The sequence below is a fragment of the Varroa destructor genome, unplaced genomic scaffold (assembly GCF_002443255.2).
Source record: "Varroa destructor unplaced genomic scaffold, Vdes_3.0 BEIS01000001.1, whole genome shotgun sequence".
In the NCBI taxonomy this organism is placed as follows: domain Eukaryota; kingdom Metazoa; phylum Arthropoda; class Arachnida; order Mesostigmata; family Varroidae; genus Varroa; species Varroa destructor.
In genome coordinates, this window is record NW_019211454.1 from 4,631,764 (window position 1) to 4,653,421 (window position 21,658).

The 21,658-nt window shown below is 38.2% G+C and overlaps 4 protein-coding genes and 1 non-coding gene across 11 annotated transcripts in view; 3 read left to right on the forward strand and 2 right to left on the reverse strand.

Moving 5' to 3' along the window:
* The window catches only part of LOC111242963 (uncharacterized protein C6orf136 homolog), a 6,049-nt gene extending 3,712 nt beyond the window's left edge, over positions 1-2,337 (reverse strand). Inside the window, exons 1-3 of the mRNA XM_022787935.2 lie at positions 1,809-2,337; positions 373-489; positions 105-157 (exon numbers count right to left, since the gene is read on the reverse strand). Of these exons, the coding sequence (XP_022643670.1) occupies positions 105-157; positions 373-489; positions 1,809-1,946 (308 nt within the window). The 5' untranslated portion in view covers positions 1,947-2,337. The remainder of the gene's footprint in view (positions 1-104; positions 158-372; positions 490-1,808) is intronic.
* A 319-nt stretch (positions 2,338-2,656) lies between these two features.
* LOC111254379 (mediator of RNA polymerase II transcription subunit 27-like) lies at positions 2,657-7,655 on the forward strand. Of its 3 annotated transcripts, none has more exons than XM_022815150.2 (8): positions 2,657-2,876; positions 4,242-4,580; positions 5,025-5,209; positions 5,388-5,460; positions 5,760-5,956; positions 6,247-6,400; positions 6,617-6,784; positions 7,018-7,655. In XM_022815150.2, the coding sequence occupies exons 2-8, from the start codon at positions 4,329-4,331 to the stop codon at positions 7,150-7,152; spliced, it is 1,164 nt and encodes a 387-aa protein (XP_022670885.2). In that variant the 5' UTR covers positions 2,657-2,876; positions 4,242-4,328; the 3' UTR covers positions 7,153-7,655. The 3 variants fall into 3 exon arrangements, with proteins under 3 accessions (XP_022670885.2, XP_022670879.2, XP_086837636.1); XM_022815144.2 differs by having other exon boundaries at positions 2,659-2,876; positions 5,388-5,463; XM_086981510.1 differs by having other exon boundaries at positions 2,659-2,876; positions 4,322-4,580; positions 5,388-5,463.
* A 295-nt stretch (positions 7,656-7,950) lies between these two features.
* On the reverse strand, positions 7,951-12,060 carry thoc7 (THO complex subunit 7). Of its 5 annotated transcripts, none has more exons than XM_022815203.2 (7): positions 11,979-12,060; positions 11,032-11,203; positions 10,709-10,817; positions 10,319-10,454; positions 9,956-10,081; positions 9,481-9,651; positions 7,951-8,884 (listed from the first exon to the last, which is right to left on the reverse strand). In XM_022815203.2, the coding sequence occupies exons 2-7, from the start codon at positions 11,087-11,089 to the stop codon at positions 8,612-8,614; spliced, it is 873 nt and encodes a 290-aa protein (XP_022670938.1). In that variant the 5' UTR covers positions 11,090-11,203; positions 11,979-12,060; the 3' UTR covers positions 7,951-8,611. The 5 variants fall into 5 exon arrangements, with proteins under 5 accessions (XP_022670938.1, XP_022670919.1, XP_086837662.1 ...); XM_022815184.2 differs by lacking the exon at positions 11,979-12,060 and adding an exon at positions 11,652-11,827; XM_086981536.1 differs by lacking the exon at positions 10,709-10,817.
* Positions 12,061-12,113: 53 nt separating this feature from the next.
* Positions 12,114-15,699, forward strand: mRpL35 (mitochondrial ribosomal protein L35). Its single transcript, XM_022815234.2, has 3 exons — positions 12,114-12,490; positions 13,734-13,854; positions 15,029-15,699. The coding sequence occupies exons 1-3, from the start codon at positions 12,285-12,287 to the stop codon at positions 15,152-15,154; spliced, it is 453 nt and encodes a 150-aa protein (XP_022670969.1). The 5' UTR covers positions 12,114-12,284; the 3' UTR covers positions 15,155-15,699.
* Positions 15,700-19,484: 3,785 nt separating this feature from the next.
* On the forward strand, positions 19,485-19,602 carry TRNAL-CAA (transfer RNA leucine (anticodon CAA)). The gene is made up of 2 exons: positions 19,485-19,522; positions 19,557-19,602. It is a non-coding gene; the product is annotated as a tRNA-Leu (tRNA).
* Positions 19,603-21,658: the final 2,056 nt, after the last annotated feature.

Sequence of the window (21,658 nt, forward strand, 5' to 3'; positions counted from 1 at the left end):
CACCTGCTTTATATATATATATATATATATATATAGTATTATTAAATTAGAAGTTAGCATGAATATTTTGCATAAAAGCATTTCATATATCTATTGATACTTACGTCGTTCGCACATTACGGATATTATCTTCGAAGACCACTCCGTATGTGTAAAGCTGCAATCGAGTAAAATGAAGATGTATTAACTGGCAATTGTTGTGCCAAACAAACCACTTGGTAAAATCTTGGAAACTAATTTAATATAACAGCTAACGTCTACATATACATTGCATACAACGTTACGTTTATGCAACCCACAGTCGAAAAAAGCACAAAGAGCAAAAAAAATAGAGCAGATAAAGCTCGCCATACTAGTCACTAAATTACTTACCGAAAAATCATGTGCGCTCACAAAGAATTTCGGTATCGTTTCCTTCAAGGCTTCCTCCATCCGTAATAGCTGCTCTTCAGAGGCCCTATCACTATGTCCGGATTTCACATTTGTACCCTGTGAAAGCAAACCAAGGAAAACAACAATCGTTCCTAAATAGAATTGCGTATAATTCTTTAATTTAACTGTAGTTAGTATGAAGCAAATGCCAATCAAAGACTATTTTCCTAATAAGTTTGATTCGGAATTTCCCATTAGAATACCTATTTATTTTTTCTGTCATCTAGTATATTCTTAACATCGATTTGCATTTAAATATGCGTGCTGAAAGAATGCGACCGAACACGTGTCATGGATTTCTCCAGCTGTTTCCAAGATAATCCCAATATAGCAATGCTGTAAAGAGGGCTAAAAGTAATGACCACTCTTATTTATTGTTTTTACTTTTAACAACTTTTCGCTATTCTATATGATCACATTTTTTCCTTAATGTGAATATAGTTTATATGTTATAGAGCATCTAAAGGGTTGCGTTGCAAAAAAATGCCGCATGTACTTCTAGACCCCGACGTCACGTGAACTGTGATTAAAAATTGTGATGTAGGCAAAGCCAGAATAACAGGTTCAACGATATAAAGTATTTTGCCATCACCAAATGAACAATTACGAAAAGAAGTAATAAATATACATAGACATCACTTTCTAATCAACTTGAAAATAAAAATAGGAGATTTTACGCGTAATAAATACTTCATTATTGTATATTATATTTGCGTTCTAATTATGCTTTTACTTTAAAAACTATTACTAAAAGAGCTCAATTATGACTTCGGACAACTATAGCTGCCCCCACTCCTGTTTCAGCCTTAACTCATTCACCGACTTTTTTTTACAGCTGGAGTTTACATATGAGTTCGTTTTTATAAAATATTTTTATTGATTTTATTGATTATTTCTTCTTTAACTATACTTTTCCAGGACGGAGTTATTTACGAAATAGACATAAAAAACGTTGTTGCGTTTTTACTCTTAGACAGCTTAATACTATAATAATAACTTCAATCAGAAAATTTAAATTAGCATTTTTTCATTCAGAGAACAAGACAGCAGAAAAACCATGATAGTTTAAGATACAAAGATATCGCCCTTTTGATGCTGCGGTAATATATTCGCCTGCTAAACAACGACGTATAAAGGCGTGCTACAATGCACATTGGAAACCCAATGTAAACACATTTCAGTTTACACATTTGTTGAGTTACTGCCCAATAATATTTATCAGAAACCCATGGCACGCAAAAATTCTCAAAATAATATCGTCTGATGATGGTCATGGGGTAGAACCTCTAAGTAAGATGATAATAACGATAAAATTCAGTAAATGCCTCTTTTCCCAATTTCTATAGATAACCTACGTCGTTTGATCAACGACTCACCTTGGCCTGTTTTCCGACACTACTTCCATGGCATAAGCGCACCGAGCCCCAAAATAGTGAAGGTATGTTTTTCCTAAAACCGGCTTTTAACAAAGTGCCTGCAGTAGTGGTATGAGTACTTAAGAACCGGAGGAACATGCTTAGGAGTTAGGTGCTACTTGCTTTTCTGACAACTTTATACAAGGACAGTTTTTTATTCCACACAACTCTACGGTTTAACCACGCTTTTTTGGCCGTCGTCGAAGCCTCAAAATGGCCTAAGACGCGATCCAAAATCGCCGCCTCCTAAATCCTTCTACACCTCCCACAGGTCACAGCGGCATGGCACTCTCAGTTGAAACTGCATGTGGTGAGAGCCATAAGACCGTTCACCATTGAACCCTTAAAGCCCGAATCTGATGTCGCGTATTTTTCTAGATATGGTTGATTTAAGGAATCGAATGAACAAAGAGAATCGCGCACCGAAACATTGTTCTTCGAATACACCCTTGCGTATGCTGCATTCGTAATCTTCATTTTTTCACGAGTGGCGTATATCTAGGATATAAACTTTATAGAACCTCACTCTCGTTCATTCGCAAGGCGTGCTGTTGATTGCCTTCGTTTCATATAAAATGGCTATGTAAGTATTCTCAAATAAACGATTTTAGAAGAGTATTTCTATTATTCGCCGATTTGAAAAAAGCTTGTTCATAAAAAATTTCCGCCATGTATTTTATATTCGGGCGATCTTTCCGCGACAAATGAGCAAAGAGGCTGTTTTTAATAAAGCGCCTCGAAAACTGTTCGTCCATCAAGGGACAGGAATCACCATCATCAATATTGTCTGGCCGCTTCACACATCAAACTTCATCAAGGGGTAGTCTATAGGAGGTCGACCGGTAAAAATCAAAACATTGCTTTGATGAAACAATCTTTAGTCAAATTGAGTGAAGAGTTTCAGTTGTATATATAACCGAACTTCAAAAAAAAAAAACCAACTTATAAAAAAGTTATGCGTCGGTCTCAGAAAATAGTATAAGATTCAGTGAAAAGCGTGTTAATTATCAGAAAGCCTAACTACAACAGGTAAAGTCCAGCTCAGCAAAAGCTCAGAATTGAGATAAACCTTTTTCACGCCGACAAAAATGCCAGCGAACTTTCTGTTTACATCAGAAGTTTTGTTCTACTTTGTGTTGTACCACTTGTGTTAATATATTCAGCTCGTGTCTAACTACTACCTCATGCCGCTTGCTGGCTAAAGAAGCAGTCTCACGTTTTTCATACCCCTTTCTAAATTTTATAGTATCTAGTGACATTCGAAAAGCAAGTTCTAGAAAAAAATCTATATTCCCCTTTCTGTTCAGTAACATCCGAGCATACAAGTAGGAATTATGTTTGATTCCACAAGCAAACCGACAGAATAGACAGAAAACAGGCGTACATGGATGCACTAAATTGATAACACACTTGACTACGCAGCCCAGCGCCCTGTAGGGGAATAACTGTCCTAGAGATGAAGACTTTATTATTCAAATTGAGAAGCAATTCACTTTATGTAAAAATCGCAACCACAAATGAAATGGATAATCCAGAAAACATGAAAAAAAGTATGAAAATATGTTCAATTTTATTCTAATCATCAAAGTATATTAATATCATTTATTACATTATAATATAATCTGAGTTATACTCTAACAATACTTGCAAATGACCGTGGCGTTGACTGTTTCAATGGGGGGGGGGGGGGGGGCAGAGCCACACTCATAACCATAAGGTCATGGATTTAATGTCCGACGGAGGCTTAGTGATTTTTTTGCCCCATTTGAATTTTAATGTCAAGTAACATTTGACCAATATAAATATTGTTGTACTCCTAACATGTAATGTAACTGATGGCGGCCATACTATAGGCATTACTGCTCGCTGAAATGCATTAACGCTTAAAAGTTTCGATTTTTCTAAAAAAACAGTATGCTTTAGATGACAGGCGCACAAGTGGCATAGCAGTAGGTACCTTCGTGTATTTGCGGATACTACAGAAGCTTTATGCACCGATATCCTATACATCCTATAATTATAGTGTTCTTAAGATTTAGATTTATTTGTTATGGTAGAGAAAGGTTGAAGCGGTTTATTTTGTGGGTCTGTTTAGCGTTCTGTATGTCTTTATTACAAGGCGAGAGTAATAGTCTTAAAAATTTTTCCAAAAAAGTAAGCCACCTTTATATATAAATACTTCGGGATTCGCCCTTAGTCACACTTAAAACTATAATGGTAACCGCAGCTGAAGAATTTTACCTGAACCATTTAGTTATTACTTATAACAGATTGCAAATACATCAAAATCTGCCTCTTAATCTTTTTCTACCAACCGGATTCCAGTAAACAGTAAACTACATGTTATCATAAGAACACAAAGCTGACTTACAAAATATTTTTATTTTTTAAAAGGAGCTACGGCTGCCCCTGTATGGTTCCGTTCTTGAAACCTATGTGGGCTACATCTAACAGACATATCCGCATTTCGCCAGGAGGCTAATGGCATCACAACAGTTCATGTCAGGAGGAGGAGGAGGAGGAGGAGGCGGAAGCGGAGGAGGAGGAGGAGGAACGGGGGGTGGTGGTGGTGGTGGTGGTGGTGGTGGTGGCGGTGGTGGTGGTGGCGGTGGTGGCGGTGGCGGTGGTGGTGGCGGTAGCGGTGGTGGCGGTAGCGGTGGTGGCGGTAGTGGTGGCGGCGGAGGCCCTGCCCCAATTCCAGGAGCGACTGGAGGACCAGCATCCGCTGAACCAGTGAGTCGTGCACCATGAATACGTATTTCGAAATAAACATCCAGCTATTACTTGAATATATGGATAGTTCTTTAAAAAAGCTCTGAAATATTACTTGCTAATTTTGGCCGTTTTTAACTTCTTTTATTTAGCTTTTTTATTTGAATGAATTAAATTTGCCAATGGACAATAATCTGTTTTGCAACGCATTGATTGCGCAGTTGACGTCTACTACTCAATAATAGCTATTTCACAGGGCTTTGCTTAGCCATATGTTGGCCACAACTCGATTAATTCGGCTCTATGGAGCTGCTCAGATTTGTGTTAACTGATTAAGTTTTTGTTTTGTATTATATGATGAGCATCGTGTCCTTTCGAAATTTGGGTTCGTCAATTGATCACTTCAGCGTATACTGGAGGGGTGTTAGTTTCCTTGACATTGTTTGTCGTTCCTTAATTGAACAGGTTAATCTCGAGGCTGTTCGCCAGGCGCTAGGCGCAGTTCGATCTGTGCGCTCTTTAGTTGGTAAAGTGTTCCGTACATTAGCTGAAGGTGTCCGGGCAAGCCATGAGTCTGAGGAGCGGGAACGAGATCAGGCTTTCAAGGGTAGCCTCGCCAGCGCTCTCAGCCAATTGCACTCGAAACTAAGGTGCAAGAATTAAGACTACTCAACAATTTTAGCTTGAATCACATTTAATGAGCTAGGTTGTGTTGTCCAACATCAATTCTTTCTAAATAATTTCTTTCGCAGCGTTCATTTAGACTAATTAAAATCCTTAATTGATATCTGATTTAATAATCTGTTTTATTGTTTATCCTATCTAAAGGGAGCTGGAAAGTTCTGCACAGAATTTGGGTGGAGCTAGTCTTGGACTTGGAGCGACTTCATTCCTTTGCCAGGTAGTTGTATTTATTATAACTAGAAAATATCCCACGTCACTTGTCGTCTATAAGCACAAAGACGATGTTGGCGAAGTTGCCGCATTTACGCACGGCCAGCATACGTAAGTCAAAGGTGTGTCGATATGTAGGTAGAGGTCGTCGATGACGAAGAAGCCAGCCACGATGTATCTTTTTCGATGTTCGTGCAAACTATCATCAAGAATAATTTAAAACATTATGTATTCGCTAGTTTTGAAACATGCACACCGCTTATACTATACGTATTACTAATTAGTTGGTGTTTGACATTTGTCCAGGACCCAACACTAGATCGTACCTCACTGTATGTAGATATGGTAAAAGCTCATCGATGGCTTGACCGGGTACACGAGTACACACATCATATGGCATCTATACTCCAGCAGAATAATCTAAAGAGATCAAACAATCAGGTTTTCTGCAACAAACGTAGGCAGAGACTGCCCGTGCCTAGGGGCCATAACGTCCCACAACCGTGAGTTAAATTCTTTTATTTCACTGTCCTTATTTCTCTTCATTTTGTACTCGTAGACATGCGAGCCTTTGATATTACATTGTTCCTTTCGAGATGAGTTAGATTTGTTGCGGTGTGCTCAATAGACAGTAAGATATGACGGCAGATTCTGGCAGTGAATTTGTTCTGTGCTTGACAACTAACAGCTTACAAGATATTAACAAGCATATCTCTAGAAATATAGAATTTATAAATATTATTTCTCGTTGGGCCATTGTAGATTTTCTGAAAAACAACTCGTATCCTTCCAGACCTGTTGACCAATTCTTGAGCACAATGCAACGGGGATTGACCGATATGTCCATCGACATTGTCCGACCCTGTGGGCAAAATGCCGTTCTCAAAGTGACGCTTGGCCGAACCCTCAAAGCTATTATCGTGCTGCGTGGCTTGCTCATCGAATGGGTACGTTTCTAAAAACTTTTGAGTCCCTCGTTATATATCCCTATATATATAACGAACGATCCCTATGTATATCATATATGTAGCCCCTAATGCAACTAACCTGATCAATCACATTTTAGAGATTTACTATCGTTTCTTGTTAGACTAGTAATGAAAAAAACTACGTAAGTAGGGAATTTCTATGCATTAAAATTATGGCGTATGTCATCTCCGCAGGTCCTGATCAAAGGATATACCGAGGAACTATACACAGCAGATGACCAGCTCGATCTTTGGACCCCATCACGTTTTGCTGTCTTTCAGAAGGTCACTGAACATGCAAGTGCAGCTATGTTGCACTTCCATGTCCCGAGCATGCACGAAGTTGCCGTGAAATCGTTTCTAGTATGTAGTTCGTTTCAGCATTCGTATCTAGAACAACAGCGAGGAAATGTGGTTCCTATAATCTAATGTACTCTTAGATGCTTGGCTGCGAGCGATCCGGCATAATTCTTGTGTTATATATATATTTTTTACTCTGATCTAGGCCAGTGATATATCGATGACGATAAAACATTTGCAAAGTTTACTTTTTAAAACAGATTGTTAATACCTTTCTTTTTTTTGATTTTCCATAGCATTGGCTGCACAGTTACATAACGCTGTTTTCGGATGTTTGTCGTCGTTGTAATCGTCATTTGCAAAATCATTTTCCACCGACGTGGCATTGTGTTCGAACCTGTGAGGCCTATCATGAAACATGCAGGCCATGAAATGCGAAATGATCATGTCTACCAACTAAACAATAGCGGGCGGTACCAGTATGCTACTAGAACCTATCCTCTATTCGAAATCATGACGGCTTTTGCTGACGAATATTTGAGCAGAGCTTTGCTCATAACATACACCTGCAAGTAACAATCATGTGGTTGCTAATGCTACCGGTAGACAGTTTGATATTGAGATAGTTTGGTGTCGCAGCACTTTGTGTATAGTGTGATTAAACAGTTTCATTAAAGATCTTCCCCATCAATAGCGATGCAGAAAAACTAACCACAGTTCAGTAAGTGGGAAAAAGTTTCCAGATGCGAACTGCCATCATTCTATGTACAGTATGCATGAATATGAATATATTGGGGGAGACACTACATAAGCATTAAATAGACAAGTGTTTAATTGTGTGCTAATTAGCTTAGTTGCAATGTAGCTGTGTATGGTATTTCAGAGACTATCAAAAATAAACGCCCTTAACCTTCGATTTTAAATGGTATAGTAAGTGGAGTTTTGTTTTCATTTTTAAAGAGGTCATCTAACGATGGAATGCAACACATTAAATTAAACAACTCATTACTGGTCTGGTCGACAAAATTGCATAAAGTACAGCTGATTTAGCTTAGAAAATATTTTTTACTATATATGTCAATTCATTCAGTGTCGATTCAGTTTGTGCGAAAAACTAAAAAATAGATATAGATATAAGGGATAAGTTTATGTATGCAAGCTTACCTATGGAATTTATTTTCAACGTATTTTTCCTAGCACTAAACCCAAAATCGGATAACACTTACGCATCTAGAACTTGATTATTATATTTTATTCACATAGTTTTTACAAATATAGCGGTAATCGTATTATTTAGTTTGTTTGTATTGTTTTTGCATACCCGAGGTATTAAACGTAACATACACCAACGGACTCTTCGTATGCGCAAGTGTGCATATTAAAGCAAGGTCACCTCTCTAGGTTAACAAGCCAAGACTTACTAAGTACTTTTCTCGGTAACTATTACCGATAAGACAGAGACCATATTAACGATGATTTAACTTATCATCTGAAATGTCATTTTTTTCACCGAAATTTCGCGATTTTTAATGAATCAGTTGTCTTACACTCAGCACAAACGTTAGGTCATCGGATCCAATTATCTCGTTTTTTTACTACACAATATCTACAAAGAAATACGGTAGCTCATTGTGTACCGCACATATTCTTCCGCTCTTGCGGGTGCTATCGACGGATGCTCGAGCGTCTGGTAGACGAGAACCGTGCCTGTTTTCGCTTCATGTATTTTTTCTACTGTACTTTGCAGAAAGGTTATGTAAAGGCCAGGTTGGCTCGACACAGCTTTATAGTCAAACTCAATCTATTATAGTATAACAAACTATAATCAAATTATACAAGACTTCCTATTAAGTAAGAAACGAATTTACTTATAATATGATGACACGTTTACTAATCGGTGTGCATTGTGACAACACTTCCTTCGAGAGTATCCTGCGTATCTTCTCCGCTCATTTCTACGCCACGGCCGTCCAGACCGATGCCGACAGTGTGGCTAGCATGACTTGGGGTGTCGAGACCCTCCTCCATTTCACCTTCTTCTAGAAGAGCGACGTCGTCATCTGCGTCATCATCAGCCTGGAGTATATCGTCACTTTTGGCTAATTCGTCATTACCACCACTATTATTCAGCTGCTGGAGCTGTTGCACAGCGGTCAGAAGTACCTGTGCTCGCAAAATATGTACAGTGTATTACAATACTGAGGACTGAAGATTGCGAAAAGGAGAATGCCAGCTAATCTGCTCCTGGATGATTACTTACACAGCACACCTTAGAACTGCTATAACAAGCAAATGTGCGTTGCTTACCAGAGTCCGATAATCTACTTCGCAAAAAACTACCAGTCACATGATTGAAGACCGGTTTAGATTTTTTTTTTAACATTTGGTATCGTCAGCTTAAGCAATTTAAAAGTGACAAAAAGCTACGTGATGTTTATAACCCTGAATATGGAGTTTACAATTAAATAAGGGTCTGTGACACTTAATGTCTGCTCGTAGTTATCCGTCACTGCCATACTGGTGATTAGTTATAGCAAATTTCAGTAGTCAAACAACGCGTCATTTTAAGTTCCACTGTCATCATACCAGCTCTTCCGCGCTCCCATTCTGATTAACTGAAGGGCTTCATGCACCTCAAACAAATCGGCTGAGTCAGCACACTAGAATCCAAAAACGAGTGGCCCCGTGCATATTTTACTTTTCTATGCTTAATGTAGAGTTGTTTCTTTGAAATACTACAGATAAGGCAAATGCCGTACCTGAAACTGACGATGATGTTGTTCAATTCTTCTAGCTAATGCCTCTCGTCTACTCTGCAGTTCCACCATACCCCTTTCGGCCCGTTCCAATTCGCGGGTTGTTTCGGTTCGATCCTTTTCTTTGGCGATTACAGCGGCCATCGCATTATAATGTTCCTTATTAGCACGAATCTTCAAACGATTATAGAGGTAACCATTAGTTAGAGCTGCCAAACTGTGCTGTCTATGAAAAAACAATTGCTTCAAACGCTTATTATCAAGTCTTATTACTAAGAGCGCCTTCCTAGGTAGGTGCAAGCAAGCAAAAACAAACGACGGCGACGACTTGGTCGCTGCTTGACTACCATCCGATATCAGTTCGTGGGTAAGTAGAGAATCCGTTGTATTAACCGACCTATTTGTCTTATTGAAGTAATTTATTCACGAAAAAGATGTCTGTAAATATAACGATGATCTACTCTAGCTATAGTCGTACCTGTCTGGCAGTGGCAAGCTGTTTCTTTCCGATCGCGATTTCTTCACCAGTCCGACGAATTTCATCACCAATCTGTGCGTACAACTCATTGTACTGCGCGAGCTCAGCTTCATTCATCGCCAACACCTGTTAAACATAATAATTATTATATACTTTGTACGCATTAGGATTATGTCCCAATGATACGAAAAGGAAATACGTACAACGTACTTATTTCGACAAGTAATGACTATTTCTTCTTTTATTATTGTAATTGTCTTAGCTAACTGCTATTAATGCCAGCGAAAACATTAAATATGAATGTCTTACGTGATAATTAATATATTTTGAAGGAAGAGCTTTACTAAGACAACTTCTTTTTACCTTGTGCGATTTGATCATTGATTTGAGGCATCCATCAACAGCATTCTCAAGCGCCGTTAGCGATGTGCTACATTGATCTTCCTCGCCCTCTTCTTGAGCTGCCCACTTCACAAAACTTCGCATCAGTAACTCGAGCCTGGAAATGTTATGGGGAAAAACGCCTATCGTAATCCAGGCAACGACACTTCATCAACAATCGAAGATGTTACCCACGATGGTTAATTGAAACAGCGAATAACCAGACTGTTACATTACGTCACTTTTTATACCTAACTCAAGCTTGTATGTAGGATTCTTATAAGTCGTTTGTACGTTTATAAATCGGACGATTCAGTTATTTTGACCGTTGGTAGTAGGCGTCGTCCGGATAACCACTTTCATCATGCTTACTGTAATCGTTTACGTTGATGGCGAGCATTGTTGTTTAACACTTTGCAAGAACAGAATAAGTCCATTCTCATGCACTCCATTTGCACACTATTAAAACTGGAATATAATGCTGAAAGTAGAGAATAACGTTTCCCTGTCAGCTTTTTTCATTTTTTAGTTATGGATGTACCCTTTTACTCAGTATAGAAATTGTCGGACAGCAAAACCAAGTACACTAGATAGCTTTTGAGCTTCACCAATTTTTGTTTCCATCTTCTCGGTAAACCAATTCTTAAATTAGCAAATGATTAGATCTGAAATCATCCCGTGTAGGGCATCCTTACCGTCTATCATCGCCCATTCCCTCACCGTCGATGAGAAGCTTTCGACGAATAATTTCATCTTCGTTTACTCCACTGCCTCCCATTATTTTTTAGATTTCGGCAATACACTTGTTCTACAATTCACTGCCAATTGAACGGGCTTAAAGTTGCCCGTCCTCTTTGAGCCAATCACCTGCAACTTCTGTTCATATTATAGTTATCGCTACAAGGCAAATACTTTTTGCATTCAATAAGTTGACTAATAGAGATGGCTTTTGCACGCAGTAAATAATAAAACAAAAAACCAGGGCGACCCGGCCGCCGGTGCGACCGTAGTGTTCGGAGAATATTTTCGAGGCTACGCCGCGTTCCCATTAGTCGTCGTGTAATTGATGATCGGAGTGTCGTTCGCGAGTATCGAATGAGTGTAACTTGGGGAGACGGTTAATACTTGAAAAACGGTTTTCGAGGTACAATCTAGATCCTAGTTTGTATTACCCGTTTTTAGAACATCGATACTATATATATCCACAGGATATTTGCAGTGTATAGAAATTCGAAGGCGATTGCCTGGGTAAAACCGCTTATTTTAAATATATCGGTTTATGTAATTCGATTGGTGGAGTCATAGCGGGGCGGACCTCTATTGGATTTTGCTGTTACACAGACTTGATCTTTATCATGAAATATTAACATGTCGCACGTAAGTTATTATCCTGATAAGCTGTACTCGAAACTATCCTGCTTCGTTTGGAACTCATTAATTTTAGAAACACATCACTTAGAAACTAATACTTTAACTCAATAACTAGCCGCGATTAACAACATCTGTTCTGAATAAGCACTTTTATCCGCTTAGTCCTCATATAATTGAGTCCTTATTTTTTATTTTTGAGCGTTTCTTTTACTCTCTTTAGGACACAGGATTCCATACCGCAGACTATGAACTGAAAGAAAGCCTAACTCACTTCGTTGAATTGCCAGACGATTCAATAGTTCATTTCCAGGTTTATTAATATTTTTAATTTTCCCACATCCATGCTATTTTCGCAATTGCTTCTTGCAAAGGGCCTTTAGTAAACATAGAAAATTATCCTTCGAATATGGTTTCTCATGTGCGGTCGGTAATTTACGACAAATGTACATGACTACAAAATAAAAACGAAAAGTTAGTTAAGCTGATTGTTATCTGAATATTCTTGTCTGTATAAATAACAAATCACAAATCGGGCCACCTAAACTTAGTATCCTTGCGGAATTGCGGGACTGGCGAAATGTTTCGCGCAGTGGTGTCTTCGTTGCGGCTAACTCGTTTAGCCGGTAGTTCGCTACTAAATTCGGGTCTAGCTGCTCAGAACCCTGGGAATTTTCTGATTCCAACCCAAATTGCTTTAACGGAACAGACTCGCACAGTCATCAAATTTAACCACAAAGATGGAAGCCGTGACATTGACCCGATTGCAATCAAGAGCTTCTACCGGTAAGTACGATATTAATTAATTTATACATAAGAAAATGAGATGACAAAGAAGTATGCAATGTTCATCTAAAAATCTTTTCCGTGGCTGTATGCAACAGCCAATTTATTGCTTTTTAAAGGCCTTTAGACTCTGTTCTCTTATGCTGTTGCCGAAGTTTCGTCGCGATTTTCCTTTTATATTAGTATAAGTGTTATACATTGCACGGAGAACAATTTCTCAGCCCTAGCACGGAAGTCGCTTAAAAAATATGATCCACGCTTGTAACTATTTCCGAACTAGGCAATATAAGCTCATCTAACGGTTGCTCCCGCTCAGTTTAGCTAATCATTTTTGAGTCTTCCTCTCAGCAATAGAGTTGTTATCATGGCGTGCAGCGTCTACTAAATGGTTTCGTTAACCGCCAGAGGGTTATAAATAAAAGGTGTCAAAAATGCTTTTTCTTGGTACTTCCTAGAAATCCCTTTGTAATTTAAGCGTAAAAAATGGTGGTTTGAGGAGCCAAGGAAACGAGCTTCCAATGGTATATGACACGGATTTTTGGAAAAGTTTTATAATAAAAATAAAGGCGCTAATAAGCTTACGCAACTGTATGTTTGGGCTGTTCTTTCTCTATACGTAATAATGTCATCCATTAAAAAGTATCTTTTGATCCGTTACGTCAGATTTAGTTAGATGTTTTTGAAGACCTTACATGAATATGACCTGAGTAACATTACAGTGATTTGTCCTTTCTTACCCATTTATTTGAGTGTTGACCATAATCATTCAAAATACAGAGCATGTTTTACATGTCATAGATATATTTATTGTGTGACCTTTCATGTATTTAATTTATAGCCAAATGCTAAGCGTTATTAGTTATTATTACAAATTAAAAACTGCTCCTTAGCACGTTGTTTGTGACTTATAAATTAAAACGTTCTTTATTTACTCGTGGGAGAAAATATTAGTTTTGCACGAATTTAAACGCTGAACAAACAAAACATTTTTACAGAATTGTATAGCTGGTAATCGCCTTGGGTTAAGTTAAATGTGATTTTTGAATAAAATTCACATTGAAAAAAGTCTAAATAACAGAACTTGTATATTGTACCGTTGAGCTCGTGCACCCACGACCACTTAATCAATAGTCGATAATATCATAACTAATCATTAAAAATGAGATGTCTATAAAAATGGGTAAGATGATTCGATAAAAAATAATATGTACATGTATTAATGTCGAACGCGTACTTGTTGCAGATTGAACTGTGGTTTGTGGATTCACGCGATGCCCGGTCGGGGAGTCAAACGCTGGAAAAAAACACCCGCACAACTTGATAAAATGCGCAAACACGTGTTTTGCAAACGATATCAATGCAAGGTCTGCATTTATTTCGTACATTGCTTCCGGTCCATTTATTTTTTATGCGGTTTATTGTATATAAAACACTGGATTCCCGAAGAAGTACTGATTGTTTTTAAGCCAATAGAAACAATTATTTAAAATTAATATTACAAAATTAAAAAAGCGCCATTTTGGTCTATAACCTTTTGTCACTTTCCTGGAAACATAACAATCTCATCATTGTACAACTTCTGTAGTTTCTGGGCTAAAGATTGTGACCAGTGATTTTTGTATCTCTCGTTGTATTGAAACTAAATTAACGCCATTAAAATAAGAGTTCTGTAGATACAGAAACAGTCTGATGTTGCAAGTCTGGCCTATACGTAGGATTTAGTGAAATTTCCCGTCCAAGTTTTTACAATTTTTGCCAGGTAACCAAAGGTGCATGTGGATAGGAATTTTCAGGGGGCAAGACGACGTCCTTTCTGTTCACTAACTTTCGCCAGTTCGTTTTCAGTGGTTTGTTGTAATTTCATTAGTTGTCAGTTACGGTAGAGGTCCCAATCAGCTACTCATATTGCACGGTTCTTTTCTATTCTACTAATGGTAGAGCCTTTTCATGGTTGTTTGTCTGCATACTACTGGATTCACGTTTCATCACTCATGATTAACCGCTTCAGAAGTAGCTCAATATCATTGAATTTTTGTAGACTTTTGCGGGTGGAAATACGATTATTTTGCGTCAATTAATGTGGCAGGTTAAGCATTGAGTTTTTTTTTTGTAGTCGGCTTCCTTCAAATTGTTTGAAACGATAATTTGGTGGTGGACGTTTAGTTCCTTGGCACCACCATGGCTACTTATCTGTTTGTCAAGTTAAAAAGTGATATTGTGCATCGATCAGATTCACACTTTGGTGCTTTCCTTTATCTATCTTTCTTACATATTCTTCAAAGAACGCAACACTATTTTGTTGGTGGCACTGCAGACGGACGGATATTTGCAAAGACAATTTTGTAGATCGATTTGAAACTACCGAGGTACACATGACGTCAGCAAATGCTGTTATTATTGATCGTTGGATTTCTGACTCGGACATCGACTGCTTATGAGAATAATCATGCTTTAATAAAGTTGATCGAGTTTTACCATGCTGGTTCAGAAAAGCGTTTGCTTGTAGCTCTCTACGATATTATAGTGTTTTTGCTTCAGGTGTTGGACAAAATGGTGAAGGGCGAAGGTGGCAAGTACCTGGCCCCCAAGTATCTTCCAGACGACATCTACGAGCCCTACAATAACTTCAAGCCTCCAAATCTCGTTTACAGACCTTTCCACTAGTCAGCTTGCAGAAAACGAAAAGTATAGAAAAGGTGCCATCTCGGTGTCGACAGACCCTAGTTTAACAACAAAAATATAACTGTAATTTTCGCAAAACATTTACACTACCTGACCTGTAAGGATAAGTAACAAACGAACAGCATAAATGTAAGAAGATCGGAGGTTATTAAACTTTATGCAGTCGTTCTTATTTTATCATGTCTTACTTGCAGTATTTTGTTATTGTTGTTATGTATTTTCACTGAGTAGTGGACGCCGTTTTATTGTGATTTGCTAGACATGTTACAGCAGATCATTGTGTTACTCATTGTTGACTTTAGCTCCACAAAAAGATACGAACGGTAGGTTTGTATGTTTGAATAGACTCTGTTTGAATCTTTGGTAGCTGTGAATGTTCTCCCGTTCGCGACAGAAGCGAGAGGCTCATTCAGGCGATCTCATAAAAAGATTAGCGTTTAGATTGGTGATGACCTGATGTAAAGCCGCTGGCGCAGGCTCATTCTTGACAGTAATAAATTACCCAATTCACTACTTGAGACCTTAAATTTATGGACTTATTCAGAAAAATATTGAAGCTTTTGCGCGATGATTGCAATGTAGTACTATCAAAACGTTATGCAAGAACATAATTACACGAGGGATCATGGTGCGAGCTAGATTGGTATAGATAGAAAGCCCAGCTTCAGTCGTATCTGCATAGTTGCTTTCGACGAGAAAGGAATGTAGCATCAGTGTACAAACAAACATATGTTTATCTCGGTGGCTGCATAACTTGATTAGGACTAATCATCACGATATCCTAGATGACTATATGAAAATAAGAAGCCATACATCAAGTTCGTGATGGTCTCTAGGTTAAAAGCGTTGCTTTACTGTTTGAACGTACGCTATTGAGCTGTATTGCATTTCAAACGGACGATCTCTTTGATAATTCCATCGATAAAATCCCATTCGATCCCATCGATGGATAAAAATCCATCGATTTTTGAGTTATATTTTGGAGTAACATATATAGTAGCTAGGAAAGTTCTGTAAGCTTCTTCCGATGAAACAGAACCAATTTAAGATATCGCCGAGTTTATCTGAGTCTACTTTTGTTTATGATATTGATAGCAGTAGTGATATAGCACATAGCGTTGATAGCATGTATCAGTTCAGTAATTCGCTACGAAAGTTAATTCGAGGCAAACTTGTTAAATTTTTTTTTAGTACCCTCCTTGCGTGAGACGCACACTATGTTTCGAGTTTTACGCCCCGTACTGCTGTTATGAATTTTATCAGACGGCTAGCTCACAATACGAAGCCAACAGTGTCTATGCCCGGGTGCGACCCTGGACTACAACTTGTCCTAGATATTAACAAATATGCTACCCGTTAAGCTATTACGGAGACTAGGTTTACACGCGCCTCAACTGTCTTGCTATAACAGTCTCGTAAACTTGGACGTATAAGGTGTACAGTCCACATTTTCGATTCCACACAAACGAATTTGCACGATCGTTAACCACTCTTTGTCACTTTGACAGTCTAGAGGTTCATTGTTTTGTACTCACCTACACACTTTTTTATTGCGATTCCTGAAAAATCATATTGGGCACTTTGTCTTTACTACACCTTAAAATCGCTAGCCAATGTCGTCCATTCAATAAAAGGAAACGCAGAGAAACTAACATCTAAGGAATAAAACTGCCTTTGTCTTTCTTAGAGCTTACGTAGTGGCGATTTGTCTCTGATTTGAAACTCATAAAAATCGAGCGTTTACGTACGTACATTACGATTCGTTTGAACACAAACTAAAAATTTTCACGTTTATTTTTAATTCGCTTCACAACGTAATGCTTCTCATACACGTGTGTTTTCACATTTATATATTAAACAAAGGATATACTGACCATCAAAGTGGCTGATATTTGCTTCGGATATATTAATTCGCTTTGGAATATTCACTGAATAGCATCTATAAGTACAAGACAAGGTGTCTAGAAACGTTGTAATTAAAGTTGTTCTGAAAGATGCTAACGTGCCGAGAAAGCCCTTAGCTCAAAGTCCAGTTTAGTTCTTTCAACTTCGAATAGCTATTTCTATATATGTGACAATGTGATTCTAGATATGACAAAAAAATGTCTCACTGTCTAAACTACAATACATTAAATTATGCTTGAATTCACATTGTGAGTAATGTGGCCAGAGGGATAAGGGTGTTAACAGATTCCACCTAAACTATACCTGAATATGAACCTAAGCTATTATGTAAACATGTTGTCGAAGCCATTAAATAATATGTGAAAAATAATAATGCAAATCAGCAGGACGTTTATTTCTGCGGACCCCTATGAGGTTTGGTAAGTACTAATCGGGGTGTGCGTGACAAGAGACCTGCATTAAACGCTAAAAAATAATATCCGGTTATACAGCTTTATCACAGCCTGTACTGTGTGAGCCAGGCGGTTAGCATCTCAAATCCAAACTAAAGGCAAGAACGTTCTGATCTCAGACAATAGTAGGAGAAGTGCTTTGTTATCGGTCCCCTAAGTGCTCTTTGGAGTCGACTTTACGCAATTAACTTGAAGCGGATTTTAAAGTGAAGCACGTTAGCTAGCACCTGCACACAGGAAAGGCTTTACTTCTCTATCGTTGGTGAAATGACGAGCGTATTTGCCTATAGAGACGGATGTCTCCGATTTTATGTTATTTTATTTACTACTAAATATAAATTAGTCAACCTTTTAGCATTGTTGTCTTTTCTAGCAGCCTAATAGTTTTTCGTTTTCATTTGCCGCCTAGTAGTGCCCTATATTTCGAGATTTGCGTCCGTTCGGCATACTTCCATCAGACGGACCGTTGGCTGGCTCCCAACATGAAACGAGCTGCGTGCTTGTCTATGCCCGGCTCAGAACGCCAAGGTGTAATTATCTAATAGTCCAGTAACAAATAACCGTGATTTGGTTCGTAACAATTGTCAATACCGACGCCTTTGTGATTACAGGCATTACGACGACCAACGTTGAAGACTTATGAAATATTTCTACATAAAAAGCTATTGAACATTTTTAGACCTAGGGCATAAAGCAGACGCATTAAGAGGTAGGCTAAACTGATTTTTCTCAAATACAGTCTTAGCTTTTCTAGCAGAAGGTAAGCTTAAAAGGGAAACTGGCATTTAGCCTACATTAGCCTTTCGTCGAGAGTGACAGTTTTCGTAGCTCTGTGCTGATAAAACCGTATTTCAATGCTGGCCAAAATTTAGTAACACTTATCTAATTATTCTGTAATACGTCAACCGTACTTGTTCCAACGGGTTATTGTTCGTATGATCCGTTTTGTACCCAAAGCGGGTAATTTGGCGATGTTCGATTGGTCAAATCGGGCAGTTTTAAGGTTGCTCTCTTATATTTCAGGTTTGCTGAATACGAGCGCCCAACTTGCGGTGACTCGCGACGTCCTGGCGACGAGCGAGCAGCTTCTCCGCAATATTCTCGTTTCAAGGGACGATATAATTGAGAGGCCCTCAACCGCTATTCACATAACCAGTTGCGCTTCGGCTTCCGCTTAATCGTTCGTTCAGGTCAATCACCCGTCGACCTTCGACTGGCTGGTGAAGATTCTTATGTTGTAAGATTTTTGCTGGGCTGGGATTAACTGGGCTTAATTAAATTGTCTTCTTAGATTACTCCTTTATCGAATAAAACCTATTGTCATTTGGTGCGTGTAATGTAAAAGAGCTAACCACATGTTTCTACTATTTCGATCTTGTTATTTTAGTTCTTTATTATATTATTATATTATTATTATTATAGTTTTTGCTGGATTCGGCTTACAGTTAAAGAGCGAATATGCACCACAGTCCTCCCGGCCACTTATGGAAAACTTCCTGTGTTATATTAGTAGCGACCAACACTATCACACATCAGTCAACAAATTTAATAGCATTTTTAATGTATAAAGCAAAAAAAAAAGGGAATTAATGTTTCAAAGTCGGTATCGTCGTTAGAAACATAATCGCACGCAGACTACCAGGGTGGAACTACCTGTGTCTATGGCCGAATTTAAACCTACCCACAATTTGTGCCCTACGGTTAACACGCAAACTCGTTATCCATTGTACTACCACGGGAACAGAGATTCTGCCCTACGAATAAACGAGCAACATACAAAGCGTTTCTGTTCTTCAGCAACACGAAAAAAATTGAATCATCAGTTGTTAAACACTGATGGCAGTTCGTATGTGTGAGCTAATAACGATCCGCATGAAGTGAGAAATTGAGGGTTTTGTTATAATTTACAAATTTCATGCGTTGAAATGCACTAGTTGCATGAGCTTGAGTCGTGTGTCAGGATGGCCGAGTGGTCTAAGGCGCCAGAGTCAAGGTGAATCTTGCCTGCAGATCGCGGGTTGTGATCATTCTGGTCCTCGTATGAGGGCGTGGGTTCGAATCCCACTTCTGACAGTATTTTTTAAAGTATTAAACAACATTCATACCACTGTTGTCATATAAATCCCTTCAATTCCGTACACGTCTCTGAAGAACCACGAGTATTTTTAGTCAGGGTACTTATCTGGTCTAGTTATTGTTCGAAGGCACTTTTTTTTGCAAACACGTTTTTAAACAATTACTGAAAGGTATTTCGTGAAGTACAGCTAGGCACAGAATCAATCTATGGAATAGCTGCCCGAGATCATTGAAGATTTGTAGTTATTTATCAATTCGATTCGTCCATTGATCTGAGCAAATATCAAACTCAAGCAGATATTCAAGGTATCTGTATGGGTTACTTCAAATTTAGACAGAAATGGTTTAATCACCTGCTTGTATTCAATGACAGTGCTGTTATTTTTGTAACGCTTTCTTTTTTTAATTTTTTGTTAAAACTTTTTTTCTATTACGAGGAGTGAGTTAGTACGAACCTGTTGAATGAGCTAAAAGGTAAAAATCATAAAATTATTCATAACTTGATTATTTTACGATAATTTTTTACATAGTCCGCGCGACGCGATAGTCCATCCTTATTTCCTTGCAACAAATCCTCGTTATTCTTGCTGCCGTTGTTTCTTACACAGGGCGGTTTTGCTAACGGGGGGAAAAAGAGCAAATTCAAAAGCGTACAGGAAATCGTCAAATTTTTTTATATCAGAAGTCAACGGTGCGTGCTGCTCACCCCAGTCCTAACCGAACTGATTAACTCGGGAGTTTGTTGAGGTGTCTTGTAAGATACGCCCTGGTGGCATGCACTCATACAACATACATAAATTCGCAATGCAAAGCCATCAAGGAATAGTTTAGGAAGTATTTATTCCAGATTCTAGGAATATTTTCTAAGTTACCCCGATAGATGTCCGAGAGTGAGTATGGGCCTACACTCCAGGTAACCTTTAGATGCAATACGATTTCATACTGTTAAGTGTATTGGAACAGTTTGAGCTGGTAGCATTTGTCGCCGGAAAACTAAGGTGGATATCCTTTTCGACATGACGACACCGCGTCGTTGTTGCTATATGCGCGACATTCTCTTTAACATCTACTGACAGCAGTGTTCCAACTATAACCAAGATTGAGCGTGTTCAAACCGCTGATAGCGATCGTCCTCGCTTACAACTGTGCCATGTAAAAATCATTTTAATCTATTATATTAATGATGTTGGTTAGCGTTCCTTGGAATTCGCTGGTGTGTCGATCCGTTCAATGACAGGCAAACTTAAACTTAAACTTAAACAGGCTAACTTAATCCTGAAGATCATTTATGTGTCTACCTTGCATCCAGTCATATCGTTTGAATGGTTTGTAGATTTTCGTGATTATCCCTTCGAGATCGGTTCGCTATTGATAAGCTTGCCTTCTTCTTATTCATCGACGTCTTGTCAGGAGTACAGGGGGTTCGACGAAGAGTTCATGGTAAATAGTAATAAATAATAGAATCTAACCGCAGACGTCAATGACTTAAGCTTCTAGTAAAACTAGGGCGCCGCGCATCGTAAGCTTTGCATCTGTCTAGTTTGCTGCCCTTATCTTTCTTTGTATATATATAAATATAAAATATTATCATCAAAAGTAAAAAAATATCATCATCGAAGGAATTAAAAAAATATCGTTGGTTTAAGAAGTGACCTTTTCCATTTGGTCGACATTACAACAATGGCACCATACATGTCATTATTGAGATTATATCCACCAAGCGATTACCGCGGTTAATTCTAGCAATAAGAAATCAACAATCGTTAGTTGGATATAAATGACTACTACTATTATACAACTATAAGAATACAGATAAGTAAGACTGTAAGAATGTAAATGGAAACAATGGCATTCCTAATGATTTCTCATTTTAAGCACGTTTTAGGTACCATCGGAGATATTTAGGCTAATAAGCAACTTCAATGTATTATAGTTTAAATTTTGTCATCATAATATAACTCAATAACTAGATTTTACGCTTGTTGATATTCTTTTACCTACTAAGAGAATTAACTTAGAGAATAATACTGATCTAATTATATACATATATATG